Source organism: Oryctolagus cuniculus, chromosome 12, assembly GCF_964237555.1.
Source record: "Oryctolagus cuniculus chromosome 12, mOryCun1.1, whole genome shotgun sequence".
Taxonomy (NCBI): domain Eukaryota; kingdom Metazoa; phylum Chordata; class Mammalia; order Lagomorpha; family Leporidae; genus Oryctolagus; species Oryctolagus cuniculus.
The window spans coordinates 40,385,653-40,405,452 of NC_091443.1; the positions used below are offsets into that span (position 1 = coordinate 40,385,653).

The 19,800-nt window shown below is 40.7% G+C and overlaps 1 protein-coding gene and 1 long non-coding RNA gene across 18 annotated transcripts in view; one reads left to right on the forward strand and one right to left on the reverse strand.

The window, feature by feature from the left end:
- Positions 1-17,692, forward strand: part of LOC138844631 (uncharacterized) — a 50,425-nt gene extending 32,733 nt beyond the window's left edge. The window contains exon 3 of one of the 2 annotated variants that reach the window (XR_011380758.1): positions 17,575-17,692. This is a non-coding gene — a long non-coding RNA (uncharacterized lncRNA). Of the gene's footprint in view, positions 1-2,014; positions 2,114-17,574 lie in introns of those variants that run through there. The other variant, XR_011380760.1, reaches the window with a different exon arrangement.
- The window catches only part of PRORP (protein only RNase P catalytic subunit), a 154,660-nt gene that overhangs the window by 122,817 nt on the left and 12,043 nt on the right, over positions 1-19,800 (reverse strand). The window contains exon 5 of one of the 16 annotated variants that reach the window (XM_051822167.2): positions 17,550-17,632. The exons of the other annotated variants lie outside the window; for them this stretch is intronic. Within the exon in view, the coding sequence (XP_051678127.2) occupies positions 17,550-17,603 (54 nt within the window). The 5' untranslated portion in view covers positions 17,604-17,632. The remainder of the gene's footprint in view (positions 1-17,549; positions 17,633-19,800) is intronic. 16 annotated transcript variants of the gene reach the window in all.

The following is a 19,800-nucleotide window of genomic DNA, read 5'->3' on the forward strand; positions in this document are numbered from 1 at the left end:
ATTAGCAAGGAGCTAGATTGGAAGCAGAACATCCAGGAACCAAACCAGCATCCATATGGGATGCTGGCATCACAGGCAGTGGCTTTATCACTACCCCATAGCGCCCACCCCTGCTCTGCTTCTAATCCAGCTTCCTGTACATGTGCCTGGGAAGGCAGCAGAGGATGGCCCAAGTGCTTAGGCTCCTGCACCCATGTGGGAGACCAGGATGGAGTTCCTGGCTTCTGGCTTTGGCCTCGCCCAACCCTGGCTGTGGTAATCATTTGGATGGAATATTTCTCTCTCTCTCTCTCTCACACACACACACACACACACGAACACACACACTGCCTTTCAAATAAATAGATCTTAAAAAAAGACTTTATGCAATTATATCTTGATTTTATATTTTTAAATATCAACTCTTGCTTGTTTCACAGTATGAAAAAGAGTAAATAAATGTGAAAAACATTTCTAAAACTATCAAAAGTTTTAGAATTCCTTATCTTATCCATCCTCTTACTAAAAATAATGAAGCAAAACTGATACTTTGCTATTTTTGTTGTTACTACTGATTCATAAATGATCCAAAGACATTCAGCAAGAAACCAGTTTATACAACTCACATGGCACAGGAACCGTACAACTGAGGTGACTCCTGCACCTGCCATCATAGGGCTGACTTCATAATCATAAATGATTCTCAAAACATAACAGAACTTAATCTTCCAATTAATTGCTCTTCCTATATGAACTGAGAAAACAAATAAAGTATGTGAGTTTTCTCAATAAATGACATATAAAGAGATGCAAAAATAACTTTTGTTTTTCTATTTAGAGGAGTTTAGAATTAAAACTTTTTAGTTGCTTTGGACTGATAGTCCATGTTTATAATGATTTGCTTCTATTCTGAGACAAATCTCACCGAATTCAAAGCAGATCTCCCTTGCTTATTAATTTTGTATTCTAAATAGCAGCTAAATGGAAACAAGAGGGATATAGCAATGCATACTCAAAACATTACAGCATGGAAGAATCAGTGATCTTAATATGTATCAAATGTAGTGCACATATCAGATAATATTTTCCAAAGATTAAAAGAAAGGGAATGTTAAAACTGGCTTTGGTCATGGGGGATGTGGAAAAACAGGGGAATACCAGCTATTTTGTTTGGAAGCACTGCTCTTTACACATGGGAACAACAATATAAAATGCATTTCTGCATGTAATGGCCAAATTACCTTATCTGCCTTCTTTAAACCATGAAATCCAAATAAATCCAAAGCAAATGAACACAGCATGACTGACTTAAAGTAGCTAGAGAAAGTCACATGTCTAAAAAGTGCCACTATAATCTAACAACTACTATGGAAGCCAAAAAATTTTTTAGTATTTCTGAAATCTTGTTTCAAAAAAAAGCAAGCATATACTCACTTAATACCAAGCTGTATTTTACAAGATTTTTTCATTGAGTATATAATTATTTTGCAAACTGTAATCATCCTATTTCCAAATATAATTGAGTTTTCTGTTTCCAAAAAGATTAAAAAGCAAATAAACAAAAAAATTTCTTGCTGCAAATATCTAAAAAGGCTAGATAAAATACAACAAAAATACTTTTATACTTGGTTGAACTTTAAAGAAAAAAAGGGGGCTGGTGCTAAAGCTGCCACCTGCAGTGCTGGCATCCAATATAGGCTCCAGTTCAAGTCCTGGCTGCTCTATTTCCGATCCAGCTCTCTGCTGTGGCCTGGGAAAGCAAAGAAGATGGCCCAAGTCCTTGGGCCCCTGCACCCGCATGGGAGACCCAGAAGAAGTTCCCGGCTCCTGGCTCCTGGCTCCTGGCTTCGGATCAGCGCAGCTCTGGTTGTTGCAGCCAATTGGGGAGTGAACAAGCAGATGGAAGACCTCCCCTCAACCCCCGTGTAACTCTTTTAAATAAATAAATAAATTAAAAAAAAAAGACAAGCAAACAATATTGTTTTAAGTGAAACAACACAAACAAAAAATGATTTCATGTTATATGATTCTCCAGCATAACTTCAGAGAAAGAGATCAACGGTTGCCTGAGGCCGGAGGCCAGAGCGAGATTGATCTCAAAAGATCATGATGAAACATTTTGGGGTAAGAGAAGAATTCAAAGACAGTACTGTAGTAATGATCACATAGGTGTATAAATTTACTCAAAATCAATGAACATTATACTTCAATAGGTGAATTTAATGGTCTGTAAATTACAGAAACAATTTGGGGAGGACCTAAATGTACTGGTAAACAAAAGATAGGTCTGAAGTAAAAAGTAGAAAACTGGACGACAGATCAGAAGGAGTTACTCAGAATTCAATATGGATATAGACAAAATATATGAAAGAGAGAAGAGACAGAGTAAAAGGGTTGAACAGAAGTCTATTAGGAATTTCAGGAGAAGCAATATTTGAAGATAAAAGGGCTGAGAATTATTCAAAATTGACTCAAAATGTGAAACTTCAGATTCAAGAAGCTCAATGAATCCCACGAAAAAAAAAAAAAAGAAATGTATCAACACCTAGACACATCCTGGTGAAAATAAAAAGTATCATAAGAAAGACAAGAATACAGATGATCTATAATGGAATAAAAATGTACCCCTCAATACTAACAATAGAGGCTAGAAAACAATGGACCACCATCTCCACAGAATTGATGGAAAAATACTAAATTCTATATACTAGAGGTCCTCAAAAAGTTCATGAAAGTATATGTTATGAAAAAAACTATGCATGGATTTCAAGAAGTTTTACACCCAAATAAATTCATCTTTTAACTCTTTTTCTGAAAAGTTTCTGAAATCTCCTTATTTAAACTACCATTCAAGTAATTACCATTTGTTCCCTAAATGCCCAAAATTGCCAAGGCTAGGCCAGGCTGAAATCAATTGATTTCCAAGAGTCTAGAAATCCAGGTCTCCTATGTGGATGGCAGGGACCCAAGTACCTGAGCCATCATGGGATGCCTCCCAAGGTACACATAAGCAGAAAGCTGGATCAGAAACAGAGGAGTCAGACTTGAACCAAGCCCTCTGTTACAAGATGTGGGCATCCCAAGTGGTATCTTACCCGCTGTGCCAAATACATGTCCCAGTTTACCAATCTTAACCTGTTACTGAAAACATGTTATTCAGTAAGGTGCCCAACAGGAAGCGTGGGATTTGGTGAGAATGTGAAGGCTACAGCTATGTAGATCTGTGAGTCTCTGGCTTACAGGCTGCAGAGAAAATAAAAAGAGTAAATAAAAATGTAAGGGGAGAGTGAGTAAAATAGGAAAAAGAGGAGGGGAACCCCAGGAAATCTGCCTTGGGAAGCACCAAAAACTTAGGGGATAGACAGAAGGAGATTTAAGAATTACTCCTGAATTGCCTTCTGACACTTTCTTTTATTCTAAGAAGCTATGATTAAAAAAAAAAAAAAAGAAAGAAAATGAAAAAGAAAAGAACAAAAATACATGAACACATTTTAGCAGGAAAAGAGCCAGGCTTTGGAATCAGATAGCTCCAGGTCTGATAATGAGCTCTGCCACTTACTGGTGACACTAGGCAAGTGATAACTGCTCTGAGGCCCAGTGATAAAAACCAAGATAAGCAAAGCTACTTTACAGGGCTATTGTAAGGAATATAGAAGTGTATAACATACCACAGTTCTGATCACAGTATAAATTAATTTAGCTCTTTTAGTAAGATAGATTGGCAATATGTACCAAAAGCTAAAAATAGCATTATTCCATTTGACCCAGTACCAAAGGTTTACTTCTAGGTTGCTCAATATTTTAAAAACTACAAGCATATAGTAAGTTCATCAGAATATTACTTATCACAGTAACAACTAAATGTCCAATAATAATATTTAGGTACAGTAATGGTGCCATATATATATATATATATATATATATGGCCATTAAAATGATTATGAAGATAATATAAAAGAAAAATGGTTATGTTTAAGAGAAATAAACTGGATACCACAAATACCCTAGTTAACAAAGTAGCAAAAGCAGTTCTCTCAACTTTCCATTAAAATGCCCACAGATACATTAAAAATTGGCAACAGTACTAGAAGCTAAAGAGAAGTTTGGTAGGGTTCTACAAACCAAATAATTGATGGTGGTTCCTTGGGACAAACTATCTCACCACATTGCTCTAGCTTTTTAGGCAAAGCCAGTAAAGATGACCCAAGGAAAAACAGGGAAAAACTTTAACTCACTTTTTAGGAATCAGGGCTGCACTACACAGACAAAAATAGTGATGATCTCATCACATGTCAAACACCTTCTAAGCAAGTTCCCTTCACCACTGGACCATTATCTGTTCTCTTCTATCTAATTTGCAGCACTGTTAGATTTATTTATTTATTTGAAATGCAGAGTTAGAGACAAGGAGAGAGAGATCTTCCACCTGCTGGTTCACTCCCCAGATAGCCACAACAGCCAAGGCTGAGGCTGGCTGAAGCCAGGAGCTGGGGCTTCATTTGAGTCTTCCACCTGAGTGGCAGGGGCCCATACTTGTGGGCCATCTTTGCTGCTTTCCCCAGGCCTATAAGCAGGAAGCTGTATGGGAACTTGAGCAGCTGGGACATGAATGGGCACCCACATGGGATGCTGGCATTACATAAAGTGGCTTTACCTGCTATGCCACAACACTGACCCCATCTTTTAGGTGTTTTATCATTCGAAGAGAAGTGGTTTGAATGTCTGGCACAGTGGTTAGGACATCACTTGGGGGATGAGCGCTGTGGTGAAGCAGGTTAGGGCCTCAGCCTGCAGTGCTGGCATCCCATGTAGGCACCGGCTCAAGTAATGGCTGCTCCTTTTCCGCTCCAGCCCTCTGCTATGGCCTGGGAAAGTGGTAAAAGATGACCCAACTTCTTGGACCCCTGCACTAGTGTGGGAGACCCAGAAGAAGCTCCTGGCTCCTGGCTTCAGATGGGTTCAGCTCTGACAGTTATGGTCATTTGGGGAGTGAACCAGAGAAATGGAAGACCTCGCTCTCTCTCTGGCTCTACCTCTCTTTCAAATAAATAAAATAAATCTTAAACAAACAAACAAAGACACCACTGGAGATGCCTGTATCCCACACTAGGAGTGCCTGAGTTCGTGTCCAGGCTCTGTTTCCAATTCCAGCTTCCTGCTAAAGAGGGTGATGGCTCAAGTGGTTGGGTCCTTGCCACTCATGTGTGAGACCTGGAAGGAGCTCTGGGCTCCTGGTTTTGGTCTGATCCAGTCCTGGCTGTTGCAAGCACCTGAGGAAAGAAAAAGCAGATGAGATTGCTCGATTCCCTATCTCCCTCTGTCTGCCTTTCCAAGAAATAAAAATAAAGAGAAGTGATATAAACAAAGGAACTGAAAGTGTGACGAGACAAGTAAAGGCCATCAATAAATAGTCTTTCATATATAAACCACACCCGAATCAATAAGCCAGAGTACGAAAATACCCATCTCTATGCTGCATATTTCACCAGATAAACTGGATCAACTTCTTGATAGGACCAGATCCAAAAGGAGCAAATTGCCAATATCCAAAAAAAGAAGTATTAAATACACTCTTCCTATATGCCTACTGGCAAATGCTCAGCATTATTGGATCCCTTTTCACTGAAGATTGATTAATTAGGAGGGAAATCCATCACAGGACTCTGGAAGACCAACATATGTTGGAAAGAGTTTTGCCTCAAACATTCAGATAAGAACAAACACAAAAATAATTTAGAAGACTTCTGCCTGGAGCCTTCAAAGAAGGGACAAATTTGGTTGCACTTATGAAGAGCAATCAGTTTTATGGAGAGCACATCAAGATATGCAAAGGGATCTGACAAAAAGAGAGTAGAAATGCAGCAAATCAGCAAACAAAAAAACACCAAAATGTACAAGCACAATTAAAATTGCACTGGAAGCAGTAAAGACTAGAATTGATACTACTAGAGCATGAATTTTGTGGAATACAGCATCAAATTCAGGAAATTCCACTGGAATACAGAAGAAAGAGTATCTAGGTAGAATAAGAAACAATATGCTTTTGTTTTTAAAGATTTATTGATTTATTTGAGAGGCAGAGTTACAGAGAGGCAGAGAGAGAGGGAAAAAGAGAGAAAGGTCTTCCATCCACTAGTTCACTCCCCAGATGACTGTAACAGTCAGAGCTGCGCCTATCGAAAGCCAGGAGCCACAGGAGTTTCTACCAGGTCTCCTACTTGGGTGCAAGGGCCCGAGGACTTGGGCCAACTTCTGCTTTTCCAGGCCATATCAGAGAGCTGAATTAGAGGTGTAGCAGCCAGGAATCTAACCGGCGCCCATATGGGATGCCAGCGCCACAGGCAGTGGTTTTACCCACGACACCATAGCGCTGGCCCCACTCTATGCTTTTTAATTCCACTCTCCTTCCCTTTTATATCATATCCTGACAGACTTACAGAGAATAGCTAAAATAAAGGCAGAAGGACAATATCTAAAATTTTTTTAAAGATTTATTTAGAAAATAAATAAATCTTCTCAGAGTTACAGAGAAGAGAGGAAGACACAGAGAGATGGCTCATCATTCTGCTGGTTCATTCTCCAGATGGCTGCAGTGATCAAGGCCACGCCAGCCCAAAGCCAGAAGCCAGAAAGCCAATAGCTTCATCCTGTCTCCCATGTACATCACAGGGGCCCAAATAATTGGCCTATCTTCCACTGCTTTTCTCAGGCCATTAGCAGGGAGCCAGATTGGAAGCAGAGCAGCTAGGACACGAAGCAGCAACAGATGCTGGCATCGGAGGCAGTGATATTATCAGCTACACCACAAAACTAGCCCCAAAATTATCTAAAGTTGTATTTATTAATATTTCAAAAGTAGAGTGAGTGACAGGAACAGAGTGAGTGAGATAGTGAGTGAGTGAGTGAGTAAGTGTAAGAGTGAGGGGAGGAGAGGAAGAGGGAGATAAGGAGATGGGGAGAGAGAGAGAGAGATCTGCTATGTGCTGGTTCACTCCCCACACGCCCAAAACAGCCATGAATGGGCCAGGTAAAAGCCAGGAGTTTGGAACTCAATGTAGGTCTCCCACATGAGTGGCAGGAACCAAAGTACTTGTCCTATTTGCTGTCTCCCAGGCACACTAACAGGAAGCTTAGTTTGAAGGAAAGCAGCTAGGACTTGAACCAGCACTCCAACATGGAAAGCAGGAGGTTTAACCTGCTGTGCCACAACACTCACCCCAGACAATATATTTTTAGTTGCAGAATCTTTTTCCCACACTACAAAAAACAAAAACAACAAAAACTATTCGGGCAAAGGAAGGCAGTAATATAACCTGGATGTTGCAAATGCTATTAACACTCAAATACTGTCAGTACTTAAAAAAATAAATCTGCTTTCAGTTCAAGAAGTTCATCTATGCTTACAGACTCTGGAAATTCCCTCTGCTTCACAATAAACCAAAAGCCTGTTATAAAGCACCAACACAGTGCCTTGCTTCCCTTCTTCCTTGGAAGGAAATGCGGAGAATATTTAAGTGCCTTCTCTGAATGATCTCAAAACAATAAAAATTTTGCTAATGTAAGACTGACAAACTTGTTAGAAAGAAATCAGTTAATTTCTTTTTGAATAATGGTGAGAAATGGCTTTAAGAAAATCAAACATTCTACAAAGGTAGAAATACAGATAGTATATACAGATATCATAGAACTATTCATAGCACTGCACCCAGTGCTATATACTAATATACTTATAGATCCTATTCATAGAACTAAGAACACTCAAAAAGAATCCCCAGTGGCTGGTGTTGTGGTGTGGAGGATTAAGTCACTACTTATGACACCCATATCCCATACTGGAGCATTGATTTGAGTCCCAGCTGCTCTGTTTGGATCCAGCTTCCTGCTTATGTACATGGGATGGGATGGCAATGGAAGATGGTCCAAGTACCTGAGCCTCTGCAACCCACATGGGAGACCAGGATGAGGCTCTTGGCTCCTAGTTTTTGCCGGGCACAGATCTGGCTGTTGGAATCATTTAGGAAGTGAGCCCGAAGATGGAAGAAGGATCGATCTCCTTCTCTCTCTCTCCTCTTCCTCTATCATTCTCCCTTTCAAATAAATAAAAAAATAAATTTTTATTAAAAAAAAATTCCCAGAGAAAAGCATTTATACAGAGGGTTGCCTGAGGCCTTCTTAAGGGATCTTTACAGATTTTTTCATTTACACTGACAAACTGAATTCAAAATGTTTCTTTTAACAACAACCTTTCCTTTAACATCAACCTACTCAGATAAATGATCAAGCCCCCTGTGGAGCTATGAGGACGCTAAAAGAGCCTGGAATAGTGAGAGCTCCTTTGGATTTGCTTCTCCTCAGCTGGGTTCTCCTTTACCTTACATGCATGACCTTGGTCAAGTCCCTCACTCTTCTGGGCCCTAGGTTCCTCAGGTATAAAGTAGGGCTATTAATATCTACCCTGATGAACTAGCATAAGGATTCAATAAAATTACATGATTTGACTACAGAAAGTACACTACAAAAGCCCCTTTGTGTGCTTTAAGTAAGCAGTAGCAGTACAAGTTTTACCAGTAGTTTGCTGCCGATTATAACTCTTAGGGTTTTATTACAGGATATCAGAAAAATAACTTTCTCTGCTTCCCACTGTAAGAACTGGGCTCCTATCTTTATAAGGCATGGGGTAGCTGGAGCCCTGTAAGGACCAATAACTTAACCGTCTGCATAAGAAGAGCATGTCTACAGTTCAGATGTTCCAAGTGCTATGAGTTAGGAACCAAACAGATTATTCAGTCTGTCCTCTTCAGAGGGCCCCAGATTGGGATTAGAACCATTGCCCCTGTAGTACACATGCATACATGGTTCCTAAATCAAGTGATCTCTGCTGCGGATTATCTGTAGTGCATTCTTAAGGGTTATCTGTACTATGTGCATGTATCTTCTGATCTATCCTCAAAACAATCCTGTGAGAAAACAGATGCACAGATAAAGACTAAATAAAAAATAATCTCTATTCTGATTCCTTAGTTTAATAATGATTTCATTTGAGTTGAATGAGCTATTTATTTTGTTTATAATGCAGAAATAATTTATTACTCATGTCTCAAAAGCCATCAGTTTGAAATGCCCTCATAGAAGTGAAACAGACTATGGCTAATTTTAAAAGAAATTTTTTTAGTCCTTCTTAATGAAAAATAATCATTTAGGAACAAAGACAAGAGAATGGAGAAGTGAAATCTTTAAATTCCTGATATTTGTAGGGCCGACATTCAACAACACTAAATCTGACTACTGCTAAATAAGTATACAGTAAATCTCTGAGCACCACACTAGTAAGAAAGTATCCTATGAAAGTTGTCCACCTGGAGGGAAGAAAGAAAACGGGAAGTGATTTTACTGTTAAAGAAAAACCAAAAGATGAAAGAGTCCAACAGTAAATGGAAGAGACAAAATACCCACATAAAAATCCTGGGGATATCCCGGGAGCACTCGTTAGCCCAAATGACGTGTCCTATATATCTCATCAGTGGTTTTCCCTCCCATGTCTAGCTTATACAAATATCTGAATAACTCAAGAGCAACGCACAACTGGAAGATGAGTCATCCCACCAGTAATCAACAAGATTAAGGGAAATTCTGTTTCCCTGTGAACTCTGACAGAGTTTAAATCAATTTCTTTATTCCTGCTGGCAATTACTGCTGATCCACGTTGGTATAACTTTTCTTTCGCTGCCACACTTAAGCAAGTAACAGCAAGCTAACTGTTAAGCACTTAGCTTAATATCCTCAAAAACCATACATCATTCAAACAAGGAGGTGGATTTACTGGTGCAATATAAACAGCATATGCTAATAAGTGCAAAGACCTGAATTTGAATTCTAGCTTCTATTCTTAGCCTGTGTGACTTTGGCAAGTAACTGAACTTCTCTGAACCTCAGCTTCCTCACAGAGAACATACTTCTTCCCTTCAAAGTTAGTTTAAGTATTAAATGATACAACTAAATAAATGATAGTGACATAAAAGTATACACATTGGACTACTTAATGTATAAATAATAATATTGCATAATGACAAGCATTGTGGAAAATACAAAAAAGGGTGCCCTATCCCTCTGAGAGTTTCTAATGTGACTGAAGTAACGACAGACACCGATGTTAAAAACTAAGTACTAAAACCAAGAACACAGTGTAAGATTAACAGCCAATTCATGCTAGAGTTAGTAAATGCTACAAGTTCAAAGGAGGAAAAGATAAATGCCCACTATAAAGGTCAAGAAAGGCTTCATGACAGAAAAGGGAGTTCAGATAGCCTTGAGGAAAAAAAAAAGAATCTGGAGATGGAAGTACATTTTAGATGAGACAGAAAAGAGACGAAGAAGAGAGCAAAGCAGTTCAGAGTCAGTAAGTAGCTGGCTCTGGCTGAACTGAAGTAGGTTTGTGTACAAGAGACTGATCACATACTGGATCTTAAAGGAGGTTATGACCAAACTGGAGGAGTTACTTTCAGGGTAGGAATGGGAAATTACAAAAATGTTTTTGGGCAGGGGACTAATATGATTAAATCGGTGTTTTGAAAGACTGATCTGTCAATAGTTGGGTTGAAAAAACGATGGCCCTTGTTGTACCACACCTTATGGCCTCTGCCCTGCCTCTGCTTTCCTGCCTGCATGCTTGCTCCATGTGGCACCAGGCCTGCTCTCTGCCTGGTAAGGACCCAACTTAGCTTCTAGATTTCTTTCTCCCCTAATTAAAGCCCTCACTTTCCTGTGCATTTCTTTCACTGAATAAAATCCTTAAAAATCTTAAAAAAAAAAAAAGAAAGAAAAAAGGGTGGAAGAAGATTATAGACACAGGAGGTAATCCAACAGTTGAAGCTGAGATGTTCATAGCCTGGAAAAGATGGAATCAGCGGAAGTGGACAAATGGACAAGGCAGATGTGAGAAATGCTGCACAATAGTTTCAATGACTGATCAGACACCAAGGTAAAGCATTAGACATAAGACCAAGGGGCCAATTTTCTGGTGTAGCGGATAAAGCTGCCACCTGCAATGCCGGCATCTAACATAAGCACTCATTAAAGTCCCAGCTGCTTCAATTCCAATCCAGCTCCCTGCTAATGCACCTGGGAAAGCAGCAGAGCATGGCCCAAGTGCTTGGGCCCCCACACCCATATGAGAAACCAGAAGAAACCGATGGCTCTGGCCTGGTGCAGTCCTAGCTGTTGTGTCCATTTGGAGAGTGAACCAGCAGATGGAAGATGTCTCAACCTGGCTCCCTCCCCCAACTCTAACTCCATCTTTCAAATAAATAAAAATAAATGTCTAAAAAAAAAAAGAAAAATCCTGCTAGACTGAATACTCACATTAAAAATATTTAATATTAAAAGAGAGAGACAGAGACAGGAGATCAAATAAGCTTTAATCTTAACAGGATGGCAAAGAAAGTCACAAAAGAAAATTCAAGGTGGGTTTAGGGGCTAGAAATAGAAGTACTTATGAGGCATATAAGCTCTGACATACTGATTCTTAGTTCAGGAATGCCATATTTCCATTGAAATGTTTCATAAGCAGCAGGCTACATTGATCTGGCATTTAAAATAGTCAGGTCAAGGGCTGGTGTTTGGTATAGCTTAACTGCTATTAAGATGCCGGTTGGGGCCGGCGCCGCGGCTCACTAGGCTAATCCTCCGCCTTGCGGCGCCAGCACACCGGGTTCTAGTCCCGGTCAGGGCGCCGGATTCAGTCCTGGTTGCCCCTCTTCCAGGCCAGCTCTCTGCTGTGGCCAGGGAGTGCAGGGGAGGATGGCCCAAGTGCTTGGGCCCTGCACCCCATGGGAGACCAGGAGAAGCACCTGGCTCCTGCCATCGGATCAGCGCAGTGCGCCGGCCGCAGCGCGCCAGCCGTGGCGGCCATTGGAGGGTGAACCAACGGCAAAAGGAAGACCTTTCTCTCTGTCTCTCTCTCTCACTGTCCACTCCGCCTGTCAAAAAAAAAAAAAAAAAAAAAAGATGCCAGTTGGGACACCAGCCTCACTAAGTCCCAGCTGTTCCCAATTCCAGCTTCCTGCTAATGCATACACCCTGGGAGGCAGGAGGTGGTGGTTCAAGTAAACTGGATCCCTACAACCCACATGGGAGACCTGGATAGTGTTCCTGGCTTTAGGCTCTGGGCATTGGTCATGGTGGTCATTTGGGGCATGAAACAGCAGATGGGAGTACTGTCATCTGTCTCTCAAAAAAATAAAATTTAAAACACAGGATTAAAGAAAAGAATTTCAGAGTTATTTGGACAAGAGAGGAAGGCTAATGCTAAGGAAGAAATCCCATCAGGGAGACTGATAAAGACTGTCTTTCCCAAGGGGAAAAATGGGGGCAGGCTTCCTAGTGTGATGGGCACTGACTGAGCTCTTTCTCCTGGGGAGGAGAGGACATGGAGTCTTGCTTTAAAAACCAGGAGAAACTAGGATTCATAAAAACCCTCCTACTGGATGCATGCAGACTGGGGGGTCTTTGTGAACAGTGGTTTAAATCCAGTTATCCAAGTTCATAGAGCATGAATTAAGGTGGAGAGATAGTACTCTGGGTGAACAGTATTACTGGCAGCTGCTCCAGGGACGTAGGAAAGCTGTGCTGAAATACACTGTACCTGTTTCTTCTCTTTCACTATACTGATAAGTTTTAGTGTCCTTGGCTAAATAAATTGGGAATTTAATCTAACTTTACCCTGGATGTATTTGTGCTATCTCCTTACTAATCCATAACCCACTTGAAAGATTGCACATGTATTTAACACAAATTTTTACAAAATTTCTGGAGGTTCAGAAACCCATGAAATAAAACCTGAAAAAATCACAAAGCTTGAATCACAAAACATGGAAAGAAGAGTTCTTCCCCTAATCCCCAAAATTAATTATCATTCCTTTACTAATAACAGTATTCTACTTATAAAATAAAAGTAACCTTATATTTGGATTTAAGTACTAGTTCAACTTCACTGGTCACACAGCTGGCAGTCAGGAACATGAATGCTGTGCTTTAGATCTGATCATTCAGCTCTAATAATTCTAGAAGTGATCTGTCAGGTTACTTGGACATTTAATAATAATTAGTCCTTGGGTCCAGCATTGTGGCACAGTGGGTTAAGTTGCTGCCTGCGAAACAGCATCCCCTGTGAGTGCCAGTTCAAGTCCTGGCTATTCAGTTCTGATCCAGCTCCCAGCCAATGTACCTGAGAAAGAAGCACAAGATGGCCTGAGTGCCTGGGCCCCTGTCACCCATGTGGGAGGCCTGGATGGTGTTCCAGTCTCCTGGCTTCGCAGGCTGTTGCGGTCATTTGAGGAGTGAACCAGTGGTTATAAGATATGTCTCTCTAATTCTGCTATTTAAATAATTAAGTAACTAAGTAATAATTATCATGGGCTGGTGCTGTGGCACGGCGGGTTAAGCTGCCACCTGCAGTGACAGCATCCCATATGGGCACTGGTTCAAGTCCCAGCTGCTCTGCTTCTGATCCAGTTCCCTGCTGATGTGCCTAAGAAAGCTAGCAGAAGACAGCCAAGTCCTTGGGGCCCTGTACCGACATAGGAGCTCTTGGCTCCTAGCTTCTGCCTGGCCCAGCCCTGGCTGTTGCAGCCTTTTGGGGAGTGAACCAGAAGATCGCAGATCTCTGTCTTTCCCATCTCTGTAACTCAGACTTTAAAATAAATAAATATTTAAATAATAACAACAACCAGTTCTTACTTTCTAATAGTCATGGGAAGTTTCTCCCACCGTAAGTATAGAAGCCTGTACCACCAACATAATGGTGAGTGACCTGGGAGAAAAAATCCTATCAAAAAAGTCTATCTTCAAAGGTCTGACCCATGTTTAGATGTAGTATAGGCTCCTAAATACATTTTGAATAAAATGAACTAGTTATTAGGCCATGAGCTATTGATGATGATTGCAGACATATCACCACTCACCTCAAGTCTAATGGCTCCTGAGCATCTACTCTTTTCAGTCCCCAGACACTGTACCTGAAACAGGACTTGATACAGCCTTACCTATTTTCCTGAAAAATATCTCTGTACATTTTTCTCAGTTTGGAAAATTTTACAGATTAAATGAGCAGTTCAACCAAAAAGATAAGCATTTACACAGAACAAATCTGCAAAGGAAGTATAGTATTTTTACTCAAATGGCAGAATTCAACATGGCCATTTGTGGTTTTTCAGCCTGCTTGCGAAGAATCACAGCATTAATGAAAGCAGGAGTCTGTCAAGAGAGACGTCTGCCTTTGAGATAACCTGAGTTACCTGCTATACTTAAACCATCTGAGCAAACCTACCACTGGCACAGATGTAAGGAACTAATTACAGAAAAACAAAACCAACCTAGTGTTTAAATCAGGTGGGTAGGTAGCTCAATCCATACACATTCCACTCGTCCAGTTATAAACCTCCAAAAGAAAAGCCAGCACACCTAACTGCAGGAAATCACATTTTACTTCCCTGCAGCTGTTTCACAGCAGAGGACAATGCAAAAACAAAGACGAAATGTGCCTGGAGAGCTTATTAACAAAGAGTGGAAATCCCCTCACTCCACATCTCCCAATTAGCACTGTTGAGGACATAAGCTCTCAGGTTCAAATTTCCCTTCATGAAACGCCTAACCACAACAGAATTAATCTGCAGTTGCCACCTGTGCAATAAGCAGAGGTAGTGCACACTGGAACATTCCAGATCGCTGCTTCAGCTATGGTTTTCACTACACAATGGATTAACATGTACAGGATTTTTAAACCCCAGAACAAATGTTAATAACCCTTTTGCAAAGTGAAAACAATGCATATAGTAGGGAAACCTCTCTAGAGTTGACTCTGAGCCTAAAATAGTTATTCTACTAAATAAATAAATTTCATCTGCCTTGTGCATTCCAAAAATGCAAAAAGTAACATCTTATTGTTGACAGGACAATCTTCAGTATTATAAAAATATAATTTGTTTAAAGAAGGGGATTTCACTCTCTTTAGTGACATTTCTGAACTTTTACCAAACATATATATAAAGTATTTATTTGAATACACTACAGAAGGATGCTGCCTCTGGATGAAAAATCACTGAAGATGCACTACTTTGTGATCTCCTTTTTCGTAACTTGACCTTGAAAACACATGTATTTATTGAATGTCAGGTTTTTTTTAATCACTTAGCCTTTTGGCTAAGATCAAGCGTTGAATGTCAGTTTTTTAAGAAAATATTTTTTCACAATGTAAGTTGCAAACACATACCAAAGTAGACACAGTAACATAAGTCCCCATGAACCCATAAACTAACTTTACCAACTGCTACAGTTTGGGGGTAGTTTCTCTCTCAAGGTTTCATGTATAGCAGTCTTAGTCCCCAGGCTGGTGGTGTTGGGAGGCAGTGAGACTTTTAAGAGGTGAAGCCTGGGGTGGGCATTTGGTCTGGTAGTTAAGAAGCCAGCACTCTTGAATCCCGTATTAGAATTCTTGGGTTTGATATCCACCCTTGCTCCTGACTTCAGCTTCCTGATAATGTAGACTCTGGGAGGCAGCAGTGATAGCTCAAGTAATTGACTTCCTGCTACCCACAAAGGAGACCTAGATTGAATTCCTGGTTCCTCCATTTGGCTCAAGGCTTCAGGCATTTGGGTAGTGAGTGGAAGCTCTCTATCTCTCTGCCTCTTAAACAAGTAAAAAAATAAATAAATATATATTAAACCATGGAAGTAAGTAGGAAGTGCATAGGTCACTGAGGGTGCTGCTTTGTGGAATGCCTTTGGTAGAAATCCGTGCACCTGGTTTCATCCCAGCTCCCTGGCTTCCTGTTTTAAGAAGTAAGCCCTTCTTGGGGCCAGTGCTGTGGTGAAGGGGGTAAAAGCCACCACCTATAGTGCTGGCATCGCATATAGCACCAGTTTGAGTCCCAGCTGTTCCACTTCCAATCCAGCTCTCTGCTATGGCCTAGGAAAGCAGTAGAAAATGGCACAAGTCCTTGGGCCCCTGCACCCACATGGGAGACCTGGAACAAACTCTTGGCTTCTGGTTTCAGATCAGCATAGCTCCAGCCATTGTGGCCAATTGGGGAGTGAACCAGTGGATGGAAGACCTCTCTGTCTCTCTCCCTCTCTATAATTCTGCCTTTCAAATAAATAAATCTTAAAAAAAAAAAGAAAAAAGAAAAAGAAGCTTTTCTTCCCACATGTACTCCCGCCACTGTCGTATACCATGATGCAATACATCCAAAAAGGCCATCACCAGAACTAAGCTGATGCAAGGCCATGCCCTGGAACCTCCAAAATTATTAACAAAATAAACCTCTTTATAAAGTCAGTCTGCCTCAGTTACTTCAGTACAGCAATGAAAAGGTGACTAGTAAGTCCATTCATGCTAATCTTGTGCACAGACAGCCCCATCTCCTATCTCCCAGTTAATTTTGAAGCATATTACAGATCTCACATCATCTCATCCATAGATATTTTAATGTTTCATTCTGAAATACTGAGTTTTAACTCACTAGCATTATCACCCCTAAATAAAAATCAACACTAATGTCTTAGTTTCTCCAAATAACTGGTTCAGATATCTTTTAGGAACTAAGGGCCTCAAACACGGCAAAAGGTTGCAATATCTCAAACTGCTTTGGGTCATAGGTTCTGTTTTGTGTTTTTTTTTGGGGGGGGGGGACAGGCAGAGTGGACAGTGAGAGAGAGAGAGAGACAGAGGGAAGGCTCTTCCTTTTTTGCCATTGGTTCACCCTCCAATGGCCGCCACGGCTGGCGCGCTGTGACTGGCGCAGTGTAGTGATCTGAAGCCAGGAGCCAGGTGCTTCTCCTGGTCTCCCAAGGGGTGCAGGGCCCAAGCACTTGAGCCATCCTCCACTGCACTCCCGGGCCATAGCAGAGAGCTGGCCTGGAAGAGGGGCAACTGGGACAGAATCCGGTGCCCCGACCGGGACTAGAACCTGGTATGCCGGCGTCACAAGGCAGAGGATTAGCCTAGTGAGCTGCGGCGCCGGCCATCTTTTTTTTTTTTTTTTAACTCCTGCAATTGATTTTTTGGAAGAGACTCAGTTATCTACCATGTAGTTTCCCAGACTGGTTTTGGTGATTGCATCCTTGAGGTGCAATTTAACGTATTTCTCCGTCTCCTATATTTCTGTAAATTAATAGTTAGCTTATTTGCTTGACCAGGTTCAAATTAGATTTAATCTACCAAATTCTTAACTCTTGTATTTCCTGTTTCTTCAAATCTTGGGGTAGCAGAACCCCTAGTAAAACTTTAATTCATAGCTAAAGAGTTGAACTGGTTAATTAGGAAGTGTAATGTGCTCTGCTCAAGACTTAACAACATGGAATTTCTACCTTCAGATAATAAGACAGAGAGGTAGACCAAAGAGCTTCACACCATTGAAACCTCAAAAATTATTTGATGCCTCCTTTCTTCTTTTCCAAACTGACACTATGCTAAATACAAATAGTATTTTTATTCACCTAAATCACAACTTCCTCTTCTACTCTGCACTGGCTTCAGGGCTCTACCCTCTTCTCTGTTCCCACTAGGAAAATCTGACCTTATCTTCTTTTCCTAATACACAGCTGGGGTGTCTGGAGAGTTGTAACATCATCACAGAGTTGGAAGAGACTGTGGAATCATCTGGTCAAGAAACAAATAATGAAAGTGCTGAAATAACTTTCCCATAATTATTAAAGATATTTGCTAAATGAGTTAATATTTATAAAGAACTCATAACAGTTACCAGCTTATAATCAGCCTTATATAAACGTCTGCTTGGAAAAAAAATAAAGGTGCAGACATTTAACCTAGTGCTAGCCTAGTGCATAAGATGCCTATGTCCCATAATAAAGTGGTTTAAAACCTATCTCTAGCTCCTGACTTCACCTTCCTGCTAAAGCAGACACTGGGAGGCAACAGGTAATTGCTCAAGTGACTGGGTTCCTGATGTCTTCCTGGTACTCCTGGATTGATCCTGGATCCTGGCTTGGGCCCAGTCTACTCTCAGCCACTGTAGGCATTTGGGAGGTTAACCAGTAGATAGGGGAACTCTTTCTCTCTCACCCTGCCTTTCAAATAAATAAAATAAACCTTTAAAAAAAAAAAAAAAAGACTTGGGCAGTGAGATACAGGGAAACCACTTAGGCAACTACTGTAAAAAGTGATAGAAGTGAAGGATTAGTGTTCCGATAGGCTTTGAAGGAAATCATCAGGTTTTTGTGGCAGATTTAAGGCGATTTGTAAAAGAAGGGAGTCTTTTTTACCTGAATAAATAGAAGGGAAAATTTGCATTTACTGAAGACCACAGGAAAGGCATGTATATTAAGATTAGAATCTCGGTGCCATGGAGGTGGGAGACTTTTGCCAATGTTTCAACATCTCAGCTGCTGTCTTTCACACTAGTAGTTTTTCTTCCCAAGTAAACTGTCAACCTTCACTAACAACATTACTATTTCTAATCTACAATCTTATTTATACTATTCAATTTTCTAGGAAGACGGAACAAAAACATCAATAATTTAATCAACAGCTAGAGAAAAATGGAGCCAGAAATCTGAGGCAGACTTGATAGTTCAAGTAAGAAAATTGAAAATGCGGTCTCAGTAGTGTCCCATTTCCAACACCACACTATTTTTTAAAACTTGCAAGATAATTATTTAGAACTCATAATACCTTCCCCATAAATGCAAATTTTTTAATGGCTTGGTTTCTAAGCCAAAAGACATAATAACAGTCATAGTACCAACCTGAATCTGAGGGAGACAAGATCACAGGATCTGAGAAAGACAAGCCTTTCCACCCTTGGCCCAAGAAGTCAGATTTCTCCTTTGCCAGACTCTGACTCTGCTCAAAGTCCCTAAAGATGCCTTTATTTTTCTGTCTCAGCACTCCAACCCACATGAGAATTCCCACTGTAGTACCCTGGCTCAGGCCTGTGTCTCAAAACATTCTCCATGTCTAAAATCACCAACCGAACTCTAGAACACCAGCAGCCAAACACCATAGCCACATACAATCCTCATTTACTTGCAAAAGTGAACTCAGGTAGGCATTAGGATAATGCATGGCTCCAAGCTGTATGCAATAAAAACAGATTGGATATCAGATGGCAGAGTTTCAGTAAATACCTTTTAAAAGAAAATGAAGAAGAATCAAGAAATATGAGAAATATGTGATTTTAGGAAGGCCACTGTTAGCAGTCAGCCTGACCTTCCTTTTAAGTTTTTACCCTACCTATGCTTCTTTTTTTTTTTTTTTAATATTTTGTTTATTTTATTTGACAGGTAAGTTACAGACAGTGAGAGGGAGAGACAGAGAGAGAGGTCTTCCTTCCGTTGGTTCACTCCCCAGATGGCTGCAATGGCCAGAGCTGCGCCAATCCGAAGCCAGGAGCCAGGTGCTTCTTCCTGGTCTCCCGTATGTGTGCAGGGGCCCAAGGACCTGGGCCATCTTCCACTGCTTTCCCAGGGCACAGCAGAGAGCTGCACTGGAAGAGGAGCAGCCGGGACTAGAACCGGCGCCCATATGGGATGCCAGCGCCACAGGCGGAGGATTAACTTACTGCGCCATAGCACCGGCCCCCTACCTATGCTTCTTAATTCATTCATTTTTCTAGAAGCTTCTTCACATTTCTGCCCATAATTCTCATACCAGCTCACCTGGAAGATCCAGAAATCACATGCTTAATTTTCAGTTTGTGAAGTTGAAGAAGGGAAAACGAAGGAAAGGGGAATTGTTTAAGTAATTAATCAAATATGCACTGGGCAAAAAGTTGATAAATTGAAGATTCTGTACTCATTAATTTAACT